Below are 27,495 nucleotides of genomic sequence, written 5' to 3' on the forward strand. Positions count from 1 at the left end.
ATGAAGCGTCCATAGATATTAGGGGAGGAATGGGGGACAGGTTGTTGAACAGGAAGGAAACAGTATCTTCACTTCAATCGTGGATCAACCATTTTCTGGCGCAATCTGACAGCATAATACCCAATTAGGAAGAATCAAAACACAAAATATCTATTTTCTAGTACCATTTAAAAGCCTGATAAACTTTGCTTAGAAATATAAACATAAATTACCACTTACTCAAATGGATCTTTTTCTGCTCAAATGTATAAATTTTCATATGTAATATAATAGTTTATCAGGCAAATTTAACATCTACTGGTATAGTAAACCTTCTTACATATGTAGAGATACAAGCAAAACTGCTACATGAGTGTCTATTTGTACTCTTACAGAAAATTTTTTTTGTATTTTTTTTGCCAAAGAGACAAAACTTGAAAATAAAAGGAACCATCTACAGCATAATAGAATCAAATTAGAGAGTTACATGGACTTGGTGGGCTCCACTGCAGTCGGTACACCCAGCAAGCTTTTCTTTTCAGAGGGACAAGCAGAGGCAAAAATTTTCACAAATTTTGCCACTCAGAAATTCACCTAGTCCTTCTCATTTTCCCAACTGCTCCTCATCAGCAGGCCCATTTGCCTCTGTTTCATTTTATCATACACACTGACAGTCTTCTCACAACTTCAAACAGTCTTGGACTGAGAAAAAGTCCTCTGCCCCTTCACAAGTGAGCTTATTTCTGACTCTGTGGTATTCAAATTTAACACATTTCCTTTCGGGAGCTGTACAAGACAGAAGCCTGAAGGAGGTGCGAAGGAAGAAGGAGAACTGGATGATGCGCAGCAGGAGGGCTATGCTTAGCATCCTTGCTGCATCATGGTACCAAACACTGAAGACGGTCCACATGTGCAAGACATCAGAGCAGCCTGCTGTATTTGTTTCCAGAGAAACAGAACCAGTAGGAAATATATCTATATCTATCTATCTACCGAGTGAAAAACCAACGGTGAAACAGACAGAGACAGAGAGATTTTAAAGAACTGGCTCACATGATTGTCGTGACTGGCAAGTCAGAAATTTGTAGGGCTGGCCAGCAGGCTGGAAACTCAAGCAGAATTCCTTCTGCCTCAGAAAATCTTAATCTCTATTCTTAAGCTCTTCGACTGATGGGATAAGGCCCACCCACATGACGGAAGGTAATATGATTTAAAGTCAACTGATTGTAAATGTTAGTCACATCTACAAAATACTAACATCCAGTCTAGTGCTTCACCAAACAACTGGACACCATAGCCTAGCCAAGTTCACATATAAAATTAACCATCACATTTGCCAACATCCAAGTCCTGGGTGTGATGCATATCCTAATTCAGGTAAATTCACAGGGAAAACTACATTGTATCCTTTAAGTCTTAGAGCCAAAAAGATAAGAAGCATGAACAACCTGGTATTATTAATAAAATTCTTCTAACCCCATAGTTCTTTAAGATCTTTAAAAGATTCTTTAAATCCTTTTGGGAATTATACTACAACCTTACCATATTACTGAAATTCTTAAATATGAGAATATTAAAAGTTACACATGCTTAAATGTTAAATTGAAAGTTAATTATTCATCAACAAGTACTTGATGCTGACTGTGTGTTAAACGCCAGAGACAAGACATCCCTATTAGAACAGGGCTTGGCAAACTTTCTCTGCAAAGGGCCAGTTATTTATTATCAGGCTTTGTAGATTACATGGTCTCTGCCACAACTATTCAACTCTGCCACTGTACACAAAAGCAGTGACAGACAATACGTGAACAAATGAGCAGGCAGGGCTGTGTTCCAATAACACTTTATTTATACATAGCAAAATTTGAATTCATATAATTGTAGTGTATCACAAAATATCATTCCTCCTTTTTTTTTTAACATTCAAAAATGTGAAACCATTCTAAGCTAGCAGGCTGTATAAAAACAGTTTCAATGAGATGGATCTGGCTGTGACCTATATAGTCTTTGGACCCTTGCTCTAGAAGTCAGTACAAAAGAAAATGAAAAATTACAATAGGACAAATAATTGCTACACCAGAGATTTTTTATAAGGTGAGTCAGAGTACAGAACAATAATCTCCCACACACACACACAAAAAAAAAAATCCAGAAAAATAGAATAGGCCAGCTGACCCCTCTGTGAATATAACCTTAAGTAGCAAAAGAATAATTTTTATTTTATTTTATTTTATTTTATTTTTTGGAGACAGAGTTTTGCTCTTTTACCCAGGCTGGAGTGCAATGGTGCAATTTTGGCTCAGTGCCACCTCCGCCTCCCGGATTCAAGTGATTCTCCCACCTCAGCCTCTCCAGTAGCTGAGATTACAGGCATATGCCACCATGCCCAGCTAATTTTTGCATTTTTAGTAGAGACGGGGTTTTACCATGTTGGCCAGGCTGGTCTCGAACTCCTGACCTCAGGTGATCCACCTGCCTCGGCCTCCCAAAGTGCTGGGATTATAGGCATGAGCCACCATGCCTGGCCAAGAATAAATATTATCATATATGGTAAAAGATGGAACTAAATTAAGGATCTTTAAAGGAGGTGCTTATCCTAGATTATGAGATGGGTCCTAAATGTTGTATCCTTTTATGAGGTGGGCCCTAAATGTCATAATAGGTATCCTTAAGAAAGAGGCACAGGGAAATTAGAGAGAGACACACACAATGTAGAAAGTTACATTAAAAAAAGAGACAGAGACTAATGCAGCCACAAGGAATGCCAGCAGCCACCAGAAAATGAACGACGCAAGAACAGATTCTCCTTGAGGTCCCTGAGAGAGCCTGACTCTGTGGACACCTTGATTTTGGACTCCTGGTCTCCAGGTCCAGAGGGGATAAATTTCTGTTGTTTTGAGTCACCATGTTTGTGGTAATTTGCTACAGCAGTCCTAGAAAAGAAATACAGAACAATTCATCTATTTGGAGTTTGACAAAATAGGAACCTCTCACTCTTATAGAACCTGCCTGGAATCTTACCATCAGTGGAACCCTTACCATGTAGCTGGGGTAAAGTGTTCTGGTGCCCTCATCAGCATCCTCCCAGCAAAGCAAATACACTATTTGCCTCATCGTTTTGGCAAAATGAGGAAACTCTTCAATGCTCACTCAGTTGCCAACTAATAGGCTCATTAATAATGAGAATCTATTAATGTAAATGTAAAAAAAAAAAAAGATCTCTACAACCAAAAAGAGGAAAAAGAGCACTAGTTTAATTCTCAGATTAGGCATTATGCTATTATTGAGAATGTTATCTAGAATATTCACAAGTACCTCTGTTCTGTTTTTTTCTTTTCCTGCAGATAGGGGAAAAAAAGAGGCTGCTTCCTTCTATATAACCCTCTGTCAAGGGCATTCCTCACCAAGCTGATTCTGCTGTGTCTTCAATATAATTTTCCATCTACCCTAATTACCACTACCAGGCAGTCCTCTAAAACCATCAAAGAGGGTTTCCTATTGCTGCTTTTCCAAATTAACACAAGTGTAGTGGCTTAAAACAACACAAATGTAGTGCCTTACAGTTCTGGAGGCCGTGTTGGTCAGGTTGTACTCCTGAAAACTGCAGAGGGAGAATCTGTTTCCTTGCTTCGTCTGGTTTTTGGGGGTTTACTGCATTCCTTGGCATATAACCCCTTCCTCTGTCTTCAAAGCCAGCAGCATACCATGTTCAAATCCCTCAAATATGCACATCCTTTTTTGACTCTGATCCTCCTTCCTCCCTCTTCTAAGGACCTGTGTGATTCCATAAAGCTCACCCAGATAATCCAGAATAATCTCCCCATCTCAAGATTCTTCATTTAATCACATCTGCAAAGCCCTTTTAGTTACATAAAGTAACGTGTTTGTAGGTTTCAAGGATTAGGATATGAACGACTTTTTGGAGTGTGTTAGCCCACCACAGAGGGTTATTGGAACATGGGCAACTGAGCTACCATAGAATCCTTTCAGCTACAAATATTTTAAAACACTGAAAAGATTGTAACATTTTATTTAAATATGTAACTGAGCACAGAGAAACTATGAGAAATTCCTACAGGTCAGAAATGAAAGGAGAACTGAAAGCTAGAACTGCAAGCATACAGCTGATGCTCTGGGGTCCCATGAGCAGGTGGGCAAGGAGTTCCTGCGTCAGAACAGTCCCTAACGGGAATGGATTTAGGTTTCGTAGCAGAGCTAGGAAGTGTAACTGAGACTCCTGCATAACTGGGATGTCCAGAAAGCTGTTTTTTTAGTGTCAGGGGTTAGAGAAAAACCACAACAATCTATCCAGAAAGACAGTAAAGACTTGTCAGTCTCTTCAAAAAGTCCGCAAGAAAGAGAAACACGAGCCTATCAAACAAGAGCCTACCATGCCCATGCTTGCAGTCTAAGAGTGCATTGCCTCAGGCATGCAGGAATCCTCAAGACAAACATTTCAAATAAAAGCTGATGGCACTTGGTGGAGAAAAGCTCATAAAAGCATATCCAAAATTTGCTCAGGATGGACCCTTCCAAATCCCAGCCCATACAGGATTTCCAAAGAAAAAAATAAAAACATTGTGCCAATCAATAAATCACAAAATGACTAAGAAAAAAATTTACCATGAGAGAGATATGACAAATATAACAAAAGAAGGATAAAAGCTCCCAAGAACTTGAGATGACAGAACTAACTGAAGGAGACTAAAACAAAACATTTTAAACTGACTAAAAAGATCAAAGGGTACTGGGTCTGGTGGCTCACGCCTGTAATCCCAATACTTTGGGAGGCCAAAGCAGGCAGATCACTTGAGGTCAGTTGTTCAAGACCAGTCTGGTCAACATGGTGAAACTCTCTGTCTGTACCAAAACATTTTTAAAAAACAGACGGGTGTGATGGTGGGCGCCTGTAATCCCAGCTACTTGGGAGGCTGAAGCAGGAGAATCGCTTGAACCCGAGAGGCAGAGGTTGCAGTAAGCAGAGATCGTGCCACTGCACTCCAGACTGGGTGACAGAGTGAGATGCCGTTTCAAAAATAATAATAATAAAAAAAATTTAAAAATATTAAAAAGAAAAAATAAAATAAAAAGTTAAAGGGGGAATAAAATCTATTAAAAAAACGATATTTTTACAAATGCAAACTTAAAAAAGAGCCACATAAAACAAACCCAATGGTAGGAGAAGGAAGAGAAACTTACAATAGAAAGAATACATAAAGCTTCATTAAAGGAGAAAAAAGTAACAGCCCTTGGCAAAATTATTTAAGAGAAAGATTAATAATAAATCCTTCCCAATTTTTTAACTGATAAATACCTATCAAAAACCCAAAGCAAAAATCAAACTCAGTGACAAAAGACAGGAAAGATTACTCTAGCCAATGGAAAGATAAAAATAAATCGTAAACATTTTCTCCAAAATTCAGGAATAAGACAGGGTGTGGGCTTTCACCACATCTATTCAGCACTATAGTGGGGTTTTAGACAACTAAGTGTAAATATAGAAGAACAATGGGAGGAGAGAAACACAGCTTTCATTATTCACAAATTATTAGGTGTATCTACAAAGAAAATCCAAAAAATAAAAAAAAAATTAAAATTGGTAAGAACCAGCAAAGTTGCTAGAAACAGAATCAATATACAAAAATCAACAACATGCCGATGCACCAAAAAAATTTTTTTCATGTACTTTTTAGTCTATAATTTGTAATATGCCCCCAAAATATAAGGTATATATGAAGAAATCCAACAAAAGTAGTCCAAGATCTTCATGAAGAAAATTGTGAAATGTATTTGAAGCACATGAAAAAAGACGTAAAATAAACAGAGATAAAGATTAAGGACAAAAGCTTGTATCTGCTGCACGTTTTCTCAGCCCAGCTGCACTGTCACCAGAACCATGAAGAAGAAATGCTCCTGGGTAGCAAATCAGTCCTGTCAGTGATTCAATCTAACTGTCCTGAATGCCACCCTTGTTGTTTTCACCCATGTCTGTAAAACTTGAGCCTGACTCTACAAATTTTGGATGTATTTCCTTTTTTTTTTTTTTAAGTAAAATTAAATACATAAAATTTAAAAACTAAGTTAAAAACCATCTAAAAATATCAGAACTTATTATAATGACCGGGCATGGTGGCTCATGCTTGTAATCCTAGCACTTTGGGAGGCCAAAGCGGGCAGATCACTTGAGGTCAGGAGTTCGAGACCAGCCTGGCCAACATAGTGAAACCCCGTCTCTATTAAAAATACAAAAATTAGCCAGAAATAGCTTGAACCTGGGGGGCAGAGTTTGCACTCGTGCCACTGCACTCCACCCTGGGTGACAGAGCAAGACTCTGTCTAAAAAAAAATAAAATAAGAGATATGACAAATACCTCATTTTAATGGTTCAGTCATTAAAGCAGGTAACTGATACAGATCTAAATAAGCCAGCAGCGTAGTCTTTGAGACGGGTAAAATTCTAAGTCAGTAGAGAAAGAGTAGGCTTTAATAAGTAGCCTTGTGACAATCACCTTCTCATTTTGAAAACTGATATTATTTATCCCTACCTCAAACCATAAACTCTGGGCTTAAAAGCACAACCTAAAAGTACAGAAAAAATTTTAATGACTTTGTAGGTAAGGAAAAATGTCTTTGAAACAAGTTTCAAAAAACGCACATATAACACTGACATGGCATTTACTCTGTTTAAGAAAATATTATAAGGATTTTACATTTATTAACTAATTTAATCTTCACAAAATTCCTAAGAGGTAGGTACTACTGCTTCCATTTTCCAGATGGGAAAAGCTGTGCACAGAGTGAGATCTTAAGTAACTTGCTCATGGTTAGACAGCAAGGAAGGGATAGAGCTGGGATATGAACCCAGGCTACCTGGCTGTAGATCTGTGTTTTTGCCTACCATACCATCCTACCTGTTACAAATTTAAACTTCTGTACTGTACAGTGAAAAATACAAGACAAATGTGGGAGAAGCCTAGGACTAGGAGAATATATTTCCAGCACACATGAATATTTAAAAATGCCTACAAGGCCAGGCACGGTGGCTCACGCCTGTAATTCCAGCACTTTGGAAGGCCAAGGCAGGTAGAACACCTGAGGTCAGAAGTTCAAGACCAGCCTGGCTAACATGGTGAAACCCTGTTTCTACTAAAAATACAAAAAATTAGCTAGGTGTGGTGGCACCCACCTGTAATCCTAAGTACTTGGGAGGCTGAGGCAGGAGAATCGCTTGAACCCGGGAGGAGGAAGTTGCAGTGGGCCAAGATGGCACCACTGCACTCCAGCTTGGGCAATAAGAGCGAAACTCCATCTCAAAAATAAAAATAAAATTAAAATTAAAATGCCTACAAATGAACTTAAGACAAAAAGCAAACTGAAAAGTGGTCAAAGGCAGTAGCCGGGCGAGGTGGCGGGCGCCTGTAGTCCCAGCTACTCGGGAGGCTGAGGCAGGAGAATGGCGTGAACCCGGGAGGCGGAGCTTGCAGTGAGCCGAGATCCGGCCACTGCACTCCAGCCTGGGTGACAGCGCGAGACTCCATCTCAAAAAAAAATAAAATAAAATAAAATAAAAAAAAAAGAAATTGAAAGGTCAACCAACACATGAAAAATGTTAAATCGCATCAAAAATCAGGGAAACAAAAATTAAAACAAGGAAATACCATCTCATATGCACTAGACTGGCAAAAATTAAGCCTGACGACACCAAGAATGTAAAGAACCTAGAACTCGTGTATAAGTAGAAATACAAATTGTGGTAGCCACTTTATGTAACAAATTAACAACACCTAGGAAAATTAAAGATATGTATCCTTTACTACCCCAGCAATTCTGTTTCTAGGTTAATCCCCAAGAGAACACCTATGTCCCCAACTAGACATATACCAGGATTCTGCCACAGCCTTGTTTGTTACAGTAAAAAATTAAAAACATTTGCAAACATCATGACTAGGGAATTCACAGACTCTAGTGTGATCACACATTAGAATACAAATGATTTTTATCTATTTCTATTAAATTGACAAATTTCAAAAATGTAAAGAAAATCCAACAAGTTGCATAAATACAGATAAAACATATCATTTATATAAACTTTCAAACACAAAAAACAATACTATATGTTATTTGTACATGATTAATGTATGTAACATATGACACTGTCGTGCATATTCATGCAAATGACAGATCTTGATTTCAGGACAGTGACTACCTTTGAGAGAGGAAAATGGGAAAGGGACTGGAGAGTGGGCCTTTAGTTATAGAGCAACATTTATCTTCTTAAAAGACAGATTAGCTGGGTTCAGTGGTGTGCCTATAGTCTCAACAGTAGCTGGGACTCGGGAAGCTGAGGCAGATTGCTTGAGCCCAGGAGTCCTGAGCTGTAGAGCGTTGTGACTGCACCTGGGAATAGCCACTGCACTCCAGCCTGGGCAACACAGAGAACCCTCATCTCAAAAGAGAGAGAAAAAAAAAAAAAACACTGGCATATGTGAAATTTATAAAGCCAGTGAGTTCAGAGGGGTCTACTGCATTATTTCCTGCACATATGAAATTTCCTAATTAAAACTAGCCTTGAAAAATGTAACAACCCCCTTCTTACTAAGTCACCAATTCTAAATTCTTCTGCTTGGCTTTCCTCTGTAAATTAGTTCAACTTTTCCTCAACCAGCCTTAGCTCCCACGATCTCCCAAACCCAGCTACTTAAATCTAGACAGTCTCACTTGTCTCTCAAATATTTCACATCGATTCCCATCTATGTATATTCAAGTGCAGTCCACATTCCCTCCTATAATTTGTTCCTATTTAGGAAAGAGGAGGCTTGGGAATGAAGGTGGTATACAACTGAAGGCAACAGGCAGTAAGTTGCTGATTCTCCACATGTTTATAACAGAAGGCAATGCTCTGGGTTCATCACAGTCAGATGGTCTCAAATGTGAACCAAGACACTGCCCTGCCCCATTTTCATGCCCAACTCCTAGGTGCACATACGCACACACATGCACATGCAAATACACATTCTCATTTGTAAGGACCATTCCCAAAGGTGAAAGAAAACATAGACTCAACTGTCCAATCCAAAACAAATTTTGCACTTATTACAGCAACAGTGAAACTGTACATCATAAACTTGTTTGTGCTAACCAATTTTCTAATAAACAACCAAAAGTATGTTGGATTTGTTCATTTAAAAAGTCAAAAACAATGTGTTTTCCTGTGTATGACTAGTGTTTCTAACACATTATTTTAAAAATCCCCCAAATACCCAAGTTAACTTTTAAAATTATAACACCTGATTTATAATATGCCTCTAATAAGATCTGATTATCAGCGTATCTTTAACTTTACTAAAAAGGAGACTTTTAAAGATAATAATAAAACAATTTATTTCTCGGTAGTGATAATAATTTGTTATGGTTGGTTTGTAACTGTGAAGAGAATAAGACTATATGAGGTCTTCCAAACCAGTGATCTAAAAATTGTTGATTCAAACAGTTAACTCTAATTGCATAATTAAAAAGCCTAGGTTTGTCACTAGAACTTGCTAGACAAAGGGACTCCAAAGAATCTTTTGTTCTATTATAATAACAGTTTTCTTATGAAATCAACTGTAATAGAAAGTAAATGTACACCTATGACAAACAGTTTCCTTCCCTTTGGGAGACAGAATGCTGCTAAAAAAGGAATTATGCAGCATCTGTTAATTCATTGCTAGTAATGTTTTTATAAGCAAGGAAGCACCAACCTTTCCCGTTTTCTCTTTAAGACAAAGAAAGACGAATCATATTAAAAGAGTTTTAAAAAGAGAACTAAAGGAGCTGTAATGGAAAAGGTACACCAAAGCAAGATCATAAAACTGGTCATTAAAAAGTGTCTAAAACTAGCATTTCTTCCTCAAGTAAACCCCAAGAGAAAGTGACAATGGCAAAACTGCAAGTGTACATGTGAATAGAGTCTAATGAAGGTGAATAAACAGGAAGGTGCTACAGCAAGGAACATAGAAATTCTCAGCCAGGCCAGGCGCAGTGGCTCATGCCTGTAACCCTAGCACTTTGGGATGCCGGGGAAGGAGGACTGCTTGAACCCAGGTAGTTTGAAACTAACCTAGGAAACATGGCGAGACATTGTCTCTACTAAAAGAATAAAAAAATTAGCCAGGTGCTGTGGCAACCAACTGTGGCCCCAGCTACTTGGGAGACTGACTCAGGATAGCTTCAGCCCAGGAGGTCAAGGTTGCAGGGAGCTGTGCTCATGCCACTGCACTCCAGCCTGGGCAACAGAGCAAGACCCTGTCTCAAAAAGAAAGAAATTTTTAGCCAGGGCTCACAGCACAAACACAGAACACCACAGCACAGGTGGGGCGTAGTGGTTCACATCTATAACCCTAGCACTTTGGGAGGCTGAGGCAGGATCACTTGAGCTCAGGAGTTTGGAGACCAGCCTGAGCAACACAGCAAGACCTTGTCTCAAAACAAAAACAAAAAAGAGAGAGAGAGAGGTCACCATGGCACTGAAGTACCTGGCTAGAGATTCTAAACTGTTCCTTTCATTTTATAGGTGAGGAGTAATGTGACTTTTTTTCTCCCTATAGAACTGCATCATAGTGCCTAGGAATATATTTAAGAAATTTTTTACACTGAGATGTAATATTAAAGACACTATTATAATGCATAAGAAATTGTAGTTCCTGCTTTATAGGCATATCAACAGGTATTTGAATAGCATTTCTTTAATTTACTTCCTATGAGATTTGGTCACACAGTGATGTGTTAAGGACCAGTAATGCCCTCTACTCATTTGACCTTTCCATTAGTTAACTACAAAATGTTAAGCTTATTCATTTTGTGCTTTTTTACTTTTATCTGATTCAGAAATTTTGTCACATACACGTACATTCACATACAAGCAGAAGAGCACACTGTGTGTTGTCTACAATAGAAGAACAAGAAATTCTACTTGGAATTAAGAAACAATATATTTGAGATCACTCTAGCAAACAGCATTGTTTTAACATAAAGCAACAAGTGTTTATGTATCTTTCGGATTGATATATACAATAATGGTATTAAAGAACAAAGAGAACCAGTAGCGGTGACTCACACCTTTAATCCCAGCACTTTGGGAGGCCGAGGCAGGCAGATCACGAGGTCAGTAGTTCAAAACTAGCCTGGCCAGCATGGTGAAACCCTGTCACTACTAAAAATACAAAAAGAAAAAAAAAAATTAGCCGGGCATGGTGGCGCGTGCCTGTAATCCCAGCTACTCAGGAGGCTGAGACAGGAAAATCGCTTGAACCTGGTAGGCAGAGATTGCAGTGAGCTGAGATCACGCCACTATATTCCAGCCTGGCAACAGAATGAGACTCTGCCTCAAAAAATAAATAAATAAAAATAAAGAACAAAGAAAGATATATGCATAATGTTCTTTATAATCCAGTATATGCAGGTGTTGAAATATTAAACCACTATACTGAGACTTGCAGATGATGAAGAAATTGCTAGGATATGCTAGAATTAAGAATAGAAGAACTGGGAAAGTTGCTGCCCAGAATAAGAATGACCTCTGTCCTAGACATGTGTTGTTTTTGCAACCTAACACATATATTTCCAGTACAACCATTAATGACTGGCCCCTCTGACCATCATCAGCAGCAGACACACAAAATTCTGGCCTACCAACCATGGTTGCCCATCCTTCTATCGACAGTGATTGATCCAAGGGATGGGTCCATAAGCCAACAGGGTCAATAAGTGTGTCCTGTAAGATCGGTAAAGGAATACTGAAAGGAAAAAAACAATAGGTTCATCTGACCTAGCAAGCTATAAGGACGACATTGATTCTGCCAGTGGCCATCATGTACAGGGAAAGATCTAGCCCCCAAAAGAAACCAAGCAGAGGCAAGCTAAGCTGAAAAGCAGATGAAAGGGGCGAGCGACTTCTGAGTCCCTTGATCCCACAAAACCTTATGACTCAACTATTGGATGTCCCAGTTATATGAGCCAATATGATTGTTTCAAGAACATCGATAACCCATGAAGTAACCTGATTAATATAAGCTTCACCTTGTGTTTATCACAATTTTTTAATACCTGCAAATTTGCACTGACCCTATTTACCTTCACCATTGAGACCACCTTCCTTACCAACCCCAAATCTAAATTCTCACCTTGTCAATAAGTTTTTAAAACCATGAGCACTCCCTTTTAGCTGAAAAGACATCCCTAAAGCTTCTTACTCTGCCATCAAAAGAAGAATGGAATCAATGAGCCAGAGGAATGTCCCATCTTTTTTCTACAAACACCCTCCTTGGCGTTACTAAATGTAACACCAATGTAAGTTTTACCACTGAGCAGGTCCATGGTTGCCTGCAGACTAGGAGGGGGGTTTAGGGGTGGGAAAAAGGGATTTCAAAGAAGGATGAGGAGATTTTCAGAGGTCTTGAATGTGGTCATGGGTTCACAGGTGTACACATATGCCAAAACTTATCAAATGCTACACTTCAAGTATATTCGCCTTACTGTGTCAATAATATTTCAATAGATCTGTTTCCCCCAAAAGACAAAGCTTTACAAGGAAAGACATTTTAGACCATCTTCTGCCTGGCATGGAACAATTCATGGTACCTAGAGTTTTGTATGTAATTTGGCGGCATGCCAAGGACAGTTGGGCAGGAAAGTTGACGGAGACTGGGCCCATGACAATATGCTTGAATTGTGCACATGCCCTGGGTTACCTGGGTCTTGACTTCTTTTTCCATGAAAATAATAAACCTTACCATTTTAAGCAGTGATAGCTGGGTTTCTATTACTTTGGGCTAAACTCTATTCCTAACATTGTGGTCTTTGTTTTAAAGCCAGTCAGATCAGGTCACTTCTACGCTGGCTGTCCTTTGTTTCTGATCTCGAGATAAAGTCCATACTCCAAGGCTGACAAATCCCAAGATGTGAAGGGCCTGGATTATCACCCGAGGTTATTCATTAGCCACCATTCCTCCTCCCAGCCATCCTTGGAATTCTTCTGATGGGCCTTCTACACTTTAAGCGCCAGACAATCAAGGCCCAAGTTATCTTATATTCCTAGCACCTGGCCAAGACTGTGAAGCAGAAGAGGTGCTCAAAACATACTGTTGAATGAAAGAGCATATGATATTGCTCATTACCCTTTCCGGACAAGTAAATGCTAATTCTCCAATCTATAAAATATTTGGAGGGGAAGAAAGTCAGCCTAATGATGTTCCATATTATTCTCTGTCTACGTAACCTTCAATCTTTCATCAAATATCCACCACATTTCAAAAACAAGATGAAAAGGCAGATTTTAATATTGTGAAAACAACTACCTTTTTTTTCGAGTATCAAAATTCTTCCAAGGTAAGTGAATTGCTTTGAGGATGAAAGAATTTAAAACATTTGAAAAAGCCAGATTAGATGTTGTAAATTATTCAAAAATGTTTTGTTAGCACTAAAGCAAGAGAGAAGTTATGACGGTAGTGGAAGGCAAGCAAATTTAAAACAGCAGTAAGATACAGAAGGACTCTACCAACAAAACGTAATATGGCATCCACAGACATGTAAAGAAAACAAAGGTAGCCAGGTTCAATGGCTCACATCTGTAATCTCAGTACTTTGGGAAGCCAATGCAAGAGGATTGCTTGAGGTCAGGAGTTCAAGACCAGCCTGGGCAACATAGCAAGACCTGTCTCTACAAAAACAATTTTTTAAATTAGCTGGGTAGGGTAGAGTATGCCTGTAGTTCTAGCTACTCAGAAGGAGAGAAGGTGAGAGAATTGCTTGAGCCAGGGGTTCAAGGCTGCAGTAAGCTATCATCACACACTGCACTCCAGCCTTGGTGACAGAGTGAGACCCTGCCCCTAAAAAAAGAAAACAAAGCCCCAGACTATCTTCCTCAATATGCCTCAACACTCACAATGAGGAATTATGTGTGAATACTGAACTCTCTTCTGAACTTCTGCTTAATGTGGAAAACTAAAGAGCAATTCCGAAAAGATCAAGCATGTGTTTCTACGATGCCAAACGTCTGGATGGAAATGTGAAAACTCTATAAATAATCTAGATTTTGCTAAATAGCCAGACATTGAGTGTTGAAGCCAAAACCTCAGTTCTTTGATTGCTTTAGGATCATTCTTCAAATGACACAGAAAGCCTGAAGTGCTCTTGCAAATATTTTTCTTCATTATGGTTCTCTATGATGCCATTGCTTTTATACTTACTAAACAAAAAATACAAAGTATATGGAAATTATATAAAGGTGACTGAAAGTAAGGGACCTCCACTTGTCACTTTCCAACTAATTGAGGTGACTTCCACAGCTGCCAACAAAGTTCCAACCCCACCCTACCACTTCCTTCTTTGGAGCATTTCTGGAAGTCAAGAAATGAAGTATGGGTAGAAGAACCCTGTACTGATTCCTGCATTCAATTGACTAAATGCCAACCACATGCCAGGGCTGTGGCGGGCAGGCAGGAAAGCCAGAATGACTGGGACATGGCCTTTATTGTTCAGAGGATTATAAGAAAAATAAAACGGTAATTGCTCTTTTCAATGCCTTCTTCACTGACAAATTCAGGAACCAACTCTTGGCCCCCATCTCCTTGAAAGGGTTTGCACTTGACTTCTGAGACACCAATCTCTCTGCAATTTTCCTCCTACCTGACTGGCCAGTCCTTTTCAGGCTCCCTTGCTGAATGTTCCTCATCTCCTGCATCTCTTGATGTATGAATGGCACTGCTTCAATCCATGGACCACTGCCCTTCTCTATCTACTCTCACTAACTTGTTGATTTCATCCAATCCCAACTCTTTAAATGGCTCCCTGAACTTAAATCTCCAGAAAGTCCTCTCCCCTGAGTGACAGTGTGGTTACTATAAGTGCTACCTGACATTTCCACTTGGGTTTCTTTGGCATCGCATCTAATACTGAATCCTCTAATTCATCCCAAAGCCTCCTCCACCTACCATTTTCCCCATCCTAGTTAATGGCAAATCTATCCTGCCGGTTCCTTGAGCCACAAATCATAAGTAATCTGTGACTTGTCTCTTTTAGTAAATCAGGTCGCCCTACCTCCAAAACAGTCTCAGAATCTATTTCTTTTAATTTTGTTGCCACCATACTAATCCAAGCCTCCATCATCTCATGCGCAAATTGTAGCAATAGCCTTGTAACTAGTCTCAATGCTCCCACCTGTGCCATCTCTAATCTATTCTTAACTCAAGAGTCATATAGCCTTTTATATAAAAATCAGACTATATCAGCCCTCAAACCTAAACACACCATTGGCTCCCTATTTCACTTGGTATAAAAGCTCATGTCCCTATGGTGCTCTCCTGGGTCCACCCATTACTTCTCTGACCTCATTTCCTACACTGCACTGCCCCATAAACGTAAAGTCCATGAAGGCACGCCATTGGGGTTTCGTTCACTGCTATTGATGTTCAATTAATATTCATGATTACAATAAGGAACAGAAAGAAAATAACTTGGGCACATCTTATACTTACATTAGACTCACAAATAACCCCAACCAGTTACAATTGTAATACAATTTTACAGGAAGTATATTTGTTCAAGAGAAAGGGTAGAGGAAATCCAGACATGTTTGAAAGGTTGGCCAATAATGGGGGAAAAAAAAGGATATTACAAGAAATACCCAATTCTACAGTGGATAAATAAAAGTAATTCCTACTTAATATTACTACTTTTTAACCTAATGCTAACTTTCATGCTTTAAAATATTTAGCTGTGCTTCTGCATTTAATCTTGATCACTACAAGCTAAAAGAAACAAAATATTGTTTTATATGCATTTTCTTTACGCAAGTTTTACCTGTGAAGAATAGCTGCAAAGAAGCAGCCAAGTCTATAAATTCAGCAAAATTCAACTTTTTCCACCTGAAGCTGTAACAACTTATTTCTATTATACATCCAAATCATTTATACACTATCTGATTTTATCCGTACACAGCTTCATGAAGGAAGACTGAAAAATATCATCACCAATTTACACATGAAGAAACTGAAACTCAAAGTAAGCTGTCTATCTAGTAATAGAGTTAGAAAAGTTTCAGTTTTCTTCATAAATCCAGTGATCTTTCTTCCCATAATTTGTATGGACATATTTTTTATCTAACAGATAAAAAAACAGAATTTTTTTCCCATAAATTGTACGGTCATATTTTTTTATCTAATAGATATGGCACACTTTATCTACTATAAAATGCATCCCAGGCTGGGAGCAGTGACTCATGCCTGTAATCCCAGCACTTTGGGAGGCCGAGGCGGGTGGATCACCTGAGGTCAGGAGTTCGAGACCAGCCTGGCCAACATGGCGAAACTCTGTCTCCCCTAAAAATAGAAAAAATAAGCTGGACGTGGTGGCAGGCACCTGTAATTCCAGCTACTCGGGAGGCTGAGGCAGGAGAATCGCTGGAACCCAGGAGGCGGAGGATGCAGTGAGCCAAGATCGTACCACTGCACTCTAGCCTAGGCAACAAGAGTGAAACTCCATCTCAAAAATAAAAATAAAAACAATAAAATGCATCCCAATTTCAGAGATGATAAAAATATAAATTAATGTGTTTTCAAAATAATGTAATTCGGTATAATTTTTATGCTGCATGAGAATTTTTCTCAAAGCAATCAAAAGTATAAGGAAAAAGCATTATGACAAAGAGAAAGAAACAAACATGGACAGATGTTAGAAGAATGAACACACACAGGAGAAACAAAACGGTAACTTCTGAAATTTCCCTCCTGATTTTAAAACCGGCAGGGCGACTCTTAAAAAGTCCCAGTAAATAGACGCTTGGTCATATTTTTCAGTTTGGTTCTATTTAACTAAGTCAGCTACCTTTTTTCTGGTTGGGTGTTTTCAATAGAGCTTTCTTCTCTGGTTAAGAAGCACAAGGAGACATATTATAAAGCTCCAAAATATTACATATTTTCATACAAAATTTATTTCATATTTTCTAAAATTTCCCACATATCGCTAAGCATAATTTTCAAAAGTTTTTTCACTATTTGTCAAACTCTTTTCAGCCTAAAATATTCCTATAAACTATTAAAAATAAGTCATTTTCCCAAATCATTTTCATTTTTATGTATATCCTAAATGGTATCAAAAAGACCCACACACTATTTCTACATTTCCTTGATTCAATCACACCGCCTTTATTCCCCCTACTTCTCTAACCCACAAATATCTCCCACATTCCTAAATTTTATGGTGCCTAAAGTCAGTATATTCCTTATACGCCATTTAATTTTCCCACTCCATATCTCTCATCTAGATCCTGTCTTCAGAGTGCATTTGCCTTTGTAGGTATTTATTTCCCACAGTTCTCAAAAGAGTGCACACAGTAGGCAAATATTTATTGACTGAATACAACTCCTGAAAACATGTGTAGAAAAGGGAGTAAATAAAAACGAGGCTTCATAAAAGCATATTGATTTTTAAGCCCTGTTTGGTTTGCTGCTGTATTTCCAAACTGAGAATAGAGCCTGGCACACAGTAGGCACTCAAGTATTTGTTGAATGAAGAAACTGAAAGTTTCTTTAAATGCAGGAAGTTCTGAGGCCAGTCACTCTCTTAGAATACCGTGAAGGTGAATTCGGGAATGTAGCTTCCGCCTTTTCTTCTATATTTACAAATTGTTAACACATACTACACTAATTTAAGCTTGCCCAGTACTGGCGATCCTATTAACTAAAATAATCAAGCCATAAACAACAACAAAAACCAACTGCTAACATTCTGCCAGCCGGGCGCTGTGGCTCATGCCTGTAATCCCAGCACTTTGGGGGGCCAAGGCTGGTGGATCACCTGAGGTCAGGAGTTCAACACCAGTCTGGTCAACATTGTGAAAGCCTGTCTCTACTAATAATCAAAAAATTAGCTAGGCATGGTGGTGTGCACCTATGATCCCAGTTACTCAGGAGGCTGAGGCAGGAGAATCGCTTGAACCCAGAAGGCAGAGGCTGCAGTGAGCCAAGATCATGCCATTGCACTCCAACCTGGGCAACAGAACAGACCCCATCTTTAAAAAAAAAAAAAAAAAAAAAAAAAAATTCTGCCTAATGATCAAATTTCCTTGTTTGGGGCTTGCAACTTGTTTTTAGTGACATGCCTTCTGAGCTGACCATGAACGTGGCACGAATCTCAGGCTCATTAGCAAGCTACCAGAGCATGCGGACAGTTCAGCTGATACAGTCCTAAGTTCCTCGAGAAAATGCTTCCTCGAGAAAATGCTTCAACACAGCAGTGATGATGCTTCAGGCAGCCATGGTTTTTGCACCTGCTGTTTCCACATGCAATCCTGGTTTAACCAACACTTTTAGAAATGACCTCAAATGTAATCCTGTAGTGTGGAGCACATTTTAGAGACAGTGACCAGGGTGGGATTAGAACCTACAAAGAGTGTTTCTATTCATGACTTATAAAGAAATATCTCCCAAATCTTCATGCTCAAACCATCCCCAACTGCCTCACACTTTTTTCATCTTAAAATGTTGAGAAAGAGATCAGGGGAGAAATAGAAGCTAAATAACGGCCATAGCACATTTTCAGTATCTATCTAAGACTTGATCCACCTTACCTGTCACTTGCCTCCACTTTAAATTGCTACATTTATTTAAGCCTATTTAAAATGTAAAAGAAACAAGTAGTCACTAATTCATTTTAAGAAATGTCCCTTTGTCTAAAAAGTCTATGATTTAAAAGAGCTAGCCATTTTTATTGTCCCGTGAATTTCCAATTCATTAAGTTTTACTGCTCAGCTATTAAAACCAATAGAATACACACTTTGAAGGTCAATGATTTAGAATAGATATTAAATAGTCTTAATATGTCCCTTTAGAATCACCTTTCTTTTGCCTCACTTTCCTGATATACTCTAAATACAACTAAAAATGGTAAGTCTAGAAAGCAGTGGAACTTCATTTTTAAATAACTTGCCTTTCTAAAAAATATTATACATTAATTTATATAGACCCCTCAGTCAAGTAAATATGCAAAGTAGACATTCCACTCTGTGTAAGCAGACACTGCAAGATTAAGTGTCTGGCAAACAGATGACTAAATCATTGGCAGAAAAAAAAAACAAAAAACTCAGGGCACAAAATAAGGAATTTAAAGTTTTAAGCAGGCCATTCACATTGATTTTAAAAAAAAAAACAAAAACAAAAAAACTAGAGAACTGGTCAGCATTTACTTAATAAACAGCCACGGTGATAAGCATGCCTCAGGTTGATACAGATGAATTTTGATCTGAAACTTGACATGTGTCTCCAGGGAACTAACTGTATCACCAGGTGTTCTAAAATTTTTTTCCCCCAAGTCTACTATTAATGGCCATGCTGACTATATTCTTTACTAACTAGCCATAAAAGCATACTCAATGCCTGTTTCTGTCTTGCCTTCAAAGCTTGCAATCATGTTCATATACAAAGGACGAGTAATGGTAAAAAAGACCCAACCTCCTTCTCCTGTTGGTGACCACAAGGCAGCCTCTCTATTCCAAGGATGTAATCTAAGCTTGTACAGATGGCCTAGCTCTCTGCTAATGCAGGGGTGCTGGGTTCGTTTTCAGGGTGGGTGCTGCAAAGCGCCAGGTATATTTATAGAAAGGAGCAAGACTACAATGGAGGGATGATGACAGAAGAGGAAGTTTCTTCCGCCTGGTAGAGGCAGCCTGTGGAAAGATCTGGATTCCACAGCCTAGGTTCCACTCCTGACTCGTCAACTACCAGCTATGTAAACTTATTAAAACCTTTTTGGTCGTTTACCTTATGTATAAAATGTAGACAATGCCCCATTCCCTCTGAAGGTTGGCAGCATGATGAACGAACATTGTGTACGTAAAACCTGGGACGTGATAGGCATTCAATAAACGTCGATCTGTCCTGCCCATCCTTCTGTTCACCCAGAATTGCGCCTCAAAAAATCACAAAGATAGCCTGCAGCGTTAAAACTAAGAGGCCCAAGCTGGCTGGCAGGGAAAGAAACGACTTGGGTGGGGGCTCGCTTATTTCCTGGAGGACTTGGTTTAAAATGGAGTTAGGATATTGATCATGGACAAGACACGCAGAAAAAGCACCATGTACGAGCAAAACTGACAACAACAAAAAGACATCCCTTTACTGCGAGCACGAAACAAACTTCGGAAGCAGCGGACATCCTGTGAACCTACTCAGTGGCCTCAATTAAAATCCGGAGGGCACGTAGAGCTAACCCAGGGGCACACCAGCCATATGCCGCCTCGTCAGTTTCAGGTCACGCCATTCTGCAAAATTGTCCGCAAGCCCGGACCGCTCTCGCGCCTCCACGCCTGGCCCAGATGCGTTTGGATGCCAGAAGCGAGCGGCAGAAGGGTTCGGGGTGGGAAAGCGGGGAGGTCCGGTTAAATGTTTGAAAAACAAGGCGGTGGGTGAGGGGGCGGGGTGGAGCAATGTGGCAGAGACGCGGCCAGCGAGCCTGAAAGACGGCGGCTTCACAATGAACGAAAGGAAGAGACTGCGACAAGCGCCGGCGCCCGGTCCCCGGCGGGGACGGATGGTGAGGCCGGGGGCGCGCAGAGCGTGGGAAGCCGGGAAGGGGGAGCGGGATGCAACCAGTGAGTCGCTGGTCAGACAGGGAAGCCAAAGAGCGCCCAAGCAGGTGCAAAACCCCCAAGCGGGCAGGAACGGACTGGGGATACTCACGGTGTAAAGCAGGTTGAGGGCGCACAGGCAGTTCTTGGAACACGCGAAGCCCCCGCAAACCATCTTGGAACCTGTGGTTGCCGGCAGCTGCACGTAAATTCGACTCCGGCGGAGGTTCCCGGACAGCCGCTTTGTCCTTGCCTTTGGGGCCTGGCCCAGGAGGGGCAGCAGCGCGGACGTGGGTGGGGGACCGGGGCCGGGGCCTGGGGCTGCAATACGGGGAGCGCGCGCGGCGGTTCGGACCAGCTCTGGAACCTGCGGCCGCTGCAGCTGAGTCGGAGCCGGAGCCCTAGCCCCGCCCAGCCCCTTCGTCTCGCCCAGCGCGCTGATTGGCCGCTGGCAGGGAACAAAGGTAGAAATATGCAAATAAATGCGCTCCGCCGGCCGGGATCCGGGAGGGGCGGAGCGGTCCCCGGGAGAGGGGGAAGGGGCCAAGGCAGTGTAGGAGGGAGCCCCAGGCCAGAACTGGTGTTGGCGACATCGGTGTGGTTTCCCCAGGAGCAGGTGAGGAGGGAGGGCGGGGCTCGGAGGAGATCCACGCTGGCAAGGAGAAATATGACAGCACCTCTGGATTCTTGGTCCTGGCAGATGACGTGGCACCATTTTGAATGAGATTTCAAAACTAAGCACCTGGTCTTATTCAAGGAAGGAAGGCAGGAAGCAAGTAATGAATGAAAACATGTGAAAGATTTAAAAGAGAACGAAGTGGAGGGACATGAAAGGGAGAAAATAAGTGAAACAATTTTTTTTAAAAAAAGAATAAAATCCCTGCTTCTCTCAGAAAATAAGATATGTGCCCTATAATTGTGACCTGTGACAGGTCAGACGTATCCTATAAAGATTTGCAGAATACTAATAAACTTTATGAATACATGCATGCAAAGGAAAATCAAGAGAGGGAGAAGGTGGGGATGGTTAATGGGTACAAAAAAATAGAAACAATGAATAAGACCCACTATTTGACAGCACAATAAGGAGACAATCGTTAATAAGAACTTAATTGTGTATTTTTAAATAACTTAAAGAATGTAACTGGATTGTTTGTAACTCAAAGGATAAATGTTTGAGAGGATGGATACCCCGTTCTCCGTGATGTGCTTATTTCACATTGCACGCCTGTGTCAAAACATCTCATGTACCCCGTAAATATATACACCTACTATGTGTCAACAAAAGTTTTTTTAAAAAAAATTTAAAAAGAAAATCAAGAGAGATTATTTTGTGTTCTGGTCGTGAATTTCGGTAAACTTACTTTTTCACAAAAATAACTGTGAAAATCTTCAAATAACTCAGACTTCACCTCAATTAATTCATTATCAGTTTACTGCTTCTCTACTATAGAAATGCATCTTGTATCCTTAATTCTTCACCTATAAATTGGGATTTTAAAAGTATGTCAAGCACTTTTTGCATAGTGCCTGGCACAGGGTAAGGCCTCAATAAATGTCAGCTGGTATTCGTAGATCTAACATTTTGTAAAGGCCTACTGTGTTCCAGGCACTAAGCTAAGGCAATAAAGGTTTAGTTATTTTATAGTAGCTTCTACCAAAGAAAAAGGTTTTATAAAGAGATTTGCAAGTTTACAATACTGTATCTAACCTAAAGGTTTATATGGAGTAAATTATGTAATTGTAAATGCTAAATTTGTATTAAACATTGCAGCTGATTAAAATAATTTGTCGGCCGGGCGCTGTGGCTCACACCTGTAATCCTAGCACTTTGGGAGGCCGAGGCGGGCGCATCACGAGGCCAGGAGATCGACACCATCCTGGCTAACACGGTGAAACCCCATCTCTACTAAAAATACAAAAAATTAGCCAGGTGTGGTGGTGGGTGCCTGTAGTCCCAGTGGGGCGGCTGAGGCACGAGAATGGCGTGAACCCGGGAACCGGAGCTTGCAGTGAGCCGAAATTGCGCCACTGTACTCCAGCCTGGGCGACACAGCGGGACTCTGTCTCAAAAAATAATAAAATAAAATAAAATAAAATAATTTGTCTTCTTAGAATTCTCTGCTCCCTCTTGCAGCCTCTCCTTCCCTCCCCTGACCCCACCATACCAACAAGACCTCATTGATTTGTTAGGTTTTGTATTCCACATTAACTTTTTATATACAGCTAGAAATATTCCAAAAACTAACCTGGAAAATGATCCTCAAACACAAACAATGCTTTGATGATGCTCAACTTTCCTTTTTAATAGCCAGAGGTTTACGAAAGATGAGGCATTGGCAGTGAGATCTGTTCATTCTCTTCCTATTCCTGGGTGTCACCAGTATAAATACCACTTCAACTATTACTCAACCAACTATTGCAACTCTGTCTTTGCCTTCTGCATAATACTCCACTATCTCCCTACAGGCTGAATCACTTTCTTTTCCCAGAGCAGTACCACCTATCAGTCAGGGTCCCAGCAAAAAGGAGATGACTCATCCAAATAGCGTAATTGAGAAGAATTTCATAAAGGGACTATTTTCAAAAGTGTGGATGAAGTTAAAGGAAACCGGCCGGGTGCAGTGGTTCACACCTGTAATCCCAGCACTTTGGGAGGCCGAGGGTAGTGAATCACGTGAGGTCAGGAGTTTGAGACCAGACGGACCAACATGGTGAAACCCCGTCTCTACTAAAAATACAAAAATTAGCTGGGCATGGTAGCGGGTGCCTGTAATCCCAGCTACTTGGAAGGCTGAGGCAGGAGAATCACTTGAACCCAGGAGGTGGAGGTTGCAGTGAGCCAAAATCGTGTCACTGCTCTCCAGCCTGGGTAGCAGGGTGGAATTCTGTCTCAAAAAAAAAAAAAAAAGGAAACCAACAAAGGATGATGAGGCAGCTCAGAGATGGTAAGAGCAGGAAGTTCCAATTACCCCTAAGACTAAGGAAGTGATTTAAGGGAACAGTTACAGAAGCCAGGCAAGAGCTATAATTGTAGGAGAGTTGTCTGATAGGAGATACGGCTTTTGATAGAGGAAACAAAACAACTACTGAAAGTAGGAAAAGAAAACAAATGGATATGTTGTGATTTCTCGTGATTGGATATAGAAATTTTCAAAAGACCATTTGCTCCCACCCTAATAAGAACAAGCAGCCTGGACAATATAGTGAGACCCCATCTCTACTAAAAATTGAAAAAATCAGCTGGGTGTGGTAGTGCAGACCTGTAGTCCCAGCTATCCCAGCTACTCAGGAGCCTGAGGGGGAAGGATTGCTTGAACCCAGGAGATCAAGGCTGCAGTGAGCTGTGATGGTGCCGCAGTACTCCAGCCGGGGTGCAGACCAAGACCCCGTCTCAAGATAAGTAAGAACGAGCTAGATAAGCTACCAAATCATACTTACAACAAAAAACTATCAAAGAGCTGAGGGGCTAATGGCATCTAAAGGAACTAAAATCCAAGAAGTGATGAGACTTTATTAGAGGAGGAAAAAACACCCATAGTCACTTTCATCTCTTATAGACTGGCTATGGAAGGGAGACACTACCTTTGAGGGGGATAAGGAGAAACTAAATGACTATTTAACCATCTTCTAATGCCCCTGCCTGGACTATGTGACAGTTTATAATCCAGAGCCCCAGCTACAGAATGACTCTGCAACTACTTGCCAGCTGTAACCCATGGGCCTTCTTTTAAAACCGGAAATATAAGCTACAAAGGCTATGGTCAGGCAAGAGTGCTGCATTAGTTCATTTTCATGCTGCTGAGAAAGATGTACCCGAAACTGGGAAGAAAAAGAGGTTCAATTGGACTTATAGTTCCATGTGGCAGGGGAGGCCTCAGAATCACGGCGGGAGGCGAAAGGCACTTCTTACATAGTGGTGGCAAGAGAAAAATGAGAAAGAAGTAAAAGCAGAAATCCCTGATAAACTCATCAGATCTCATGAGACTTATTCACTATCACGAGAATAGCATGGGAAAGGCCAGCCCCCATGATTCAGTTACCTCCGCTAGGTCCCTCCCACAACATCTGGCAATTCTGGAAGATAGAATTCAAGCTGAGATTTGGGTGAGGACATAGCCAAACCATGTCAAGTGCTAATAGATATTCTTCATCTCCAGCTATTTCAACGTGCATAGGCCTTCCCCAAACGCAAGATAGTGGCTAAAAGCTGGGGTTAAGTGAGGAAAAATGAGAAAAATTCCAATAAAGCAATCTGGTTCTTTTTTTTTTTTTTTTTTTTTTTTTTTTTGAGATGGAGTCTCGCTCTGTCGCCCAGGCTGGAGTGCGGTGGCCGGATCTCAGCTCACTGCAAGCTCCGCCTCCCGGGTTCACGCCATTCTCCTGCCTCAGCCTCCCGAGTAGCTGGGACTACAGGCGCCCGCCACCTCGCCCGGCTAGTTTTTTTTTGTATTTTTTAGTAGAGACGGGGTTTCACCGTGTTAGCCAGGATAGTCTGGATCTCCTGACCTCGTGATCCACCCGTCTCGGCCTCCCAAAGTGCTGGGATTACAGGCTTGAGCCACCGCGCCCGGCCAGCAATCTGGTTCTTTAACTCCACGGCTAACATAGCAGCAGAAAAGAAAATTCTCTCTATGATACACTGAAAGAGCCCTCCAACGACTGGAACAGAACCGCAGAACAGCAAGAGATCTCACAAGATACAGAAAGCCAAGGATGTGAGTGGAGAGCAAAGACTATTACCCAGCAAACAAAAAAGTAACAGGTTGTAAAACACAGAGAATTTCCCAAGGCTCAGATTGCTGGTGGCTAGGCTGCAAAGCACAAAGAAATCTCTATACCGACTTCCTTTCTGTAAAAGGAAAGTCTTGATCACACCTTCAAGAATATTTGAAGCCAATAATGAACTGAATCTATTAAACCTATAGCAAACCCTAATCCAGTTTAACTATAGTTTAGAAGGACTTAGGCACCCACACCAGCAGCCTGACAGAATAAGGGATGTGCCATTTTCTTCTGGGGGTAAATATTATTTACTTCAGGCTCTATTTTCCTTCAAGGGTAAAAGGCCACATTTTGGAAGAGCGTATGTGATGAGACATACTGTGGTGTCTTTAGAAAATAAAATCTGCCATAGGCAATGTCCTTATTTCATGTTATGCCTCCATGTTGCTCCTTTGATGAAAAACTGCTTTTTTTAAGTGAAAAAAAAGAATGGGACACTGGACTACAGTTATATTAGAGTTATACTGGAGACTAAGCTATGAGATTATGTATATTTCTGAGTGGAAGGAGAGCTTTTATTTTATTTTATTTTGAGATGGAGTTTCACTCTTGTTGCCCAGGTTGGATTGCAATGGCATTATCTTGGCTCGCTGCAACCTCCACCTCCCGGGTTCAAGCAATTCTCCTGCCTCAGCCTCCCAAGTAGCTGAGAGTACAGATGCGTGCCACCAAGCCCTGCTAATTTTTTGTATTTTTAGTAGAGATGCGGTTTCACCATGTTGGCCAGGCTGGTCTGGAACTCCTGACCCCAGATGATCCACCCACCTTGGCCTACCAAAGTGCTGGGATTACAGGCGTGAGATGCCGGGCCTGGCCAAGGTTTTATTTTTATACAATAAAGTTGTCTTTATCCACAAAATCAATAGAATGGATAATTGAAATTTATTTCTTAAAAACTGGGTCTTCTAAACTGTTTTAATTTAAGACCTTTAAGATGCAGAGTACCCCTGCAATGATTAAAAGAGATACAAGATGGAAATAAAGATTTTATTACTTACTGGGTACCTGACATGCCTGGAGGCCACACACACAGATATCCGGGAGTCTGAGCAGGGAGAGAGATGGAGGCCTGTGGGCAAATGCCCTTATTGGTTCTGGCGGTTTCCCTTGAGGAGTTTTAATTAGTGAGTTCATAACAAGCAGGCACGACTTCCAGGAGGTCACACAGTGACTGACAGGCGGTCACTGTGGCATGTCTGCACAGTCCATGCAGGGTGTGAGGCTCAGCGGGCCAGTCAGGCAGGCTGCATCTATTAATAGCAGTCCCACTGGGAGGTGGTCACCAGGAAGAAGCTGTATAAGGCAGATGTCTGGATTGGCCACATTGAGAAACTGGGAATGTGTAGAACTGAAAACTGAGCTCTGCTTCTGATATGAGTCCAACTTCAAAATACAGGCCGTGGCAGCATAAAATTTTAACGTATACTACATAAGCAAACTATTTTTAACAATTTTCAACTAGGAATAACAAAGACAAACATCCATTTTACATATACTTTCTTAGTCTCTGAATAAATCTTTAATATGAGATGACCTTCTAACAATTTAGGAGATCGATACACTCCTTCCTCCTCCTCTTCCTCCTCTTTTCCCCCTCTTCCTCCTTTCCTCCTTCTTCTCCCCTTCCTCCCCGCCTCCTTCTCTTCCTCTTCCTTCTTCTTCTTCCTGCTCATTTAATACGTTTTTGAGGTTGGGCATGGTAATTCACACCTTTAATCCCAGTGCTTTGGGAGGGATCCAAGGTGGGTGGATCGCCTGAGGTCAGGAGTTCCAGACCAGCCTGGCCAACATGCTGAAAACCCGTCTCTACTAAGAATACAAAAAATTAGCAGGGTGTGGTGGTGGGCACCTGTAATCCCAGCTACTCAGGAGGCTGAGGCAGGAGAATCGCTTGAACCCAGGAGGTGGAGGTTGCAGTGAGCCAAGGTAGTGCCATTGCGCTCCAGCCTGGGTAACAAGAGCAAAACTCTTCTCCAAAAAAAAAAAGTAATAAATAATATAAAAATGATAAAATACATATATATATACATTTTTAAAAATATATATACATATATATACAGGTTTTTGAGTCAGGGCAATGAGAGAATTCTTGTGCATTGGTCCAGATCTTCTGAGAAGTAGGTGCCAAAACTGGG

General features: G+C 40.7%; 1 protein-coding gene across 1 annotated transcript in view; it reads right to left on the reverse strand.

Moving 5' to 3' along the window:
- TSPAN13 (tetraspanin 13) overlaps positions 1 to 20,937 on the reverse strand; it is a 29,896-nt gene extending 8,959 nt beyond the window's left edge. Inside the window, exon 1 of the mRNA XM_005550051.4 lies at positions 20,688 to 20,937. Coding sequence (XP_005550108.2) covers positions 20,688 to 20,750 — 63 coding nt within the window. The 5' untranslated portion in view covers positions 20,751 to 20,937. The remainder of the gene's footprint in view (positions 1 to 20,687) is intronic.
- Positions 20,938 to 27,495: the final 6,558 nt, after the last annotated feature.

The sequence above is a fragment of the Macaca fascicularis genome, chromosome 3 (assembly GCF_037993035.2).
Source record: "Macaca fascicularis isolate 582-1 chromosome 3, T2T-MFA8v1.1".
In the NCBI taxonomy this organism is placed as follows: Eukaryota; Metazoa; Chordata; class Mammalia; order Primates; family Cercopithecidae; genus Macaca; species Macaca fascicularis.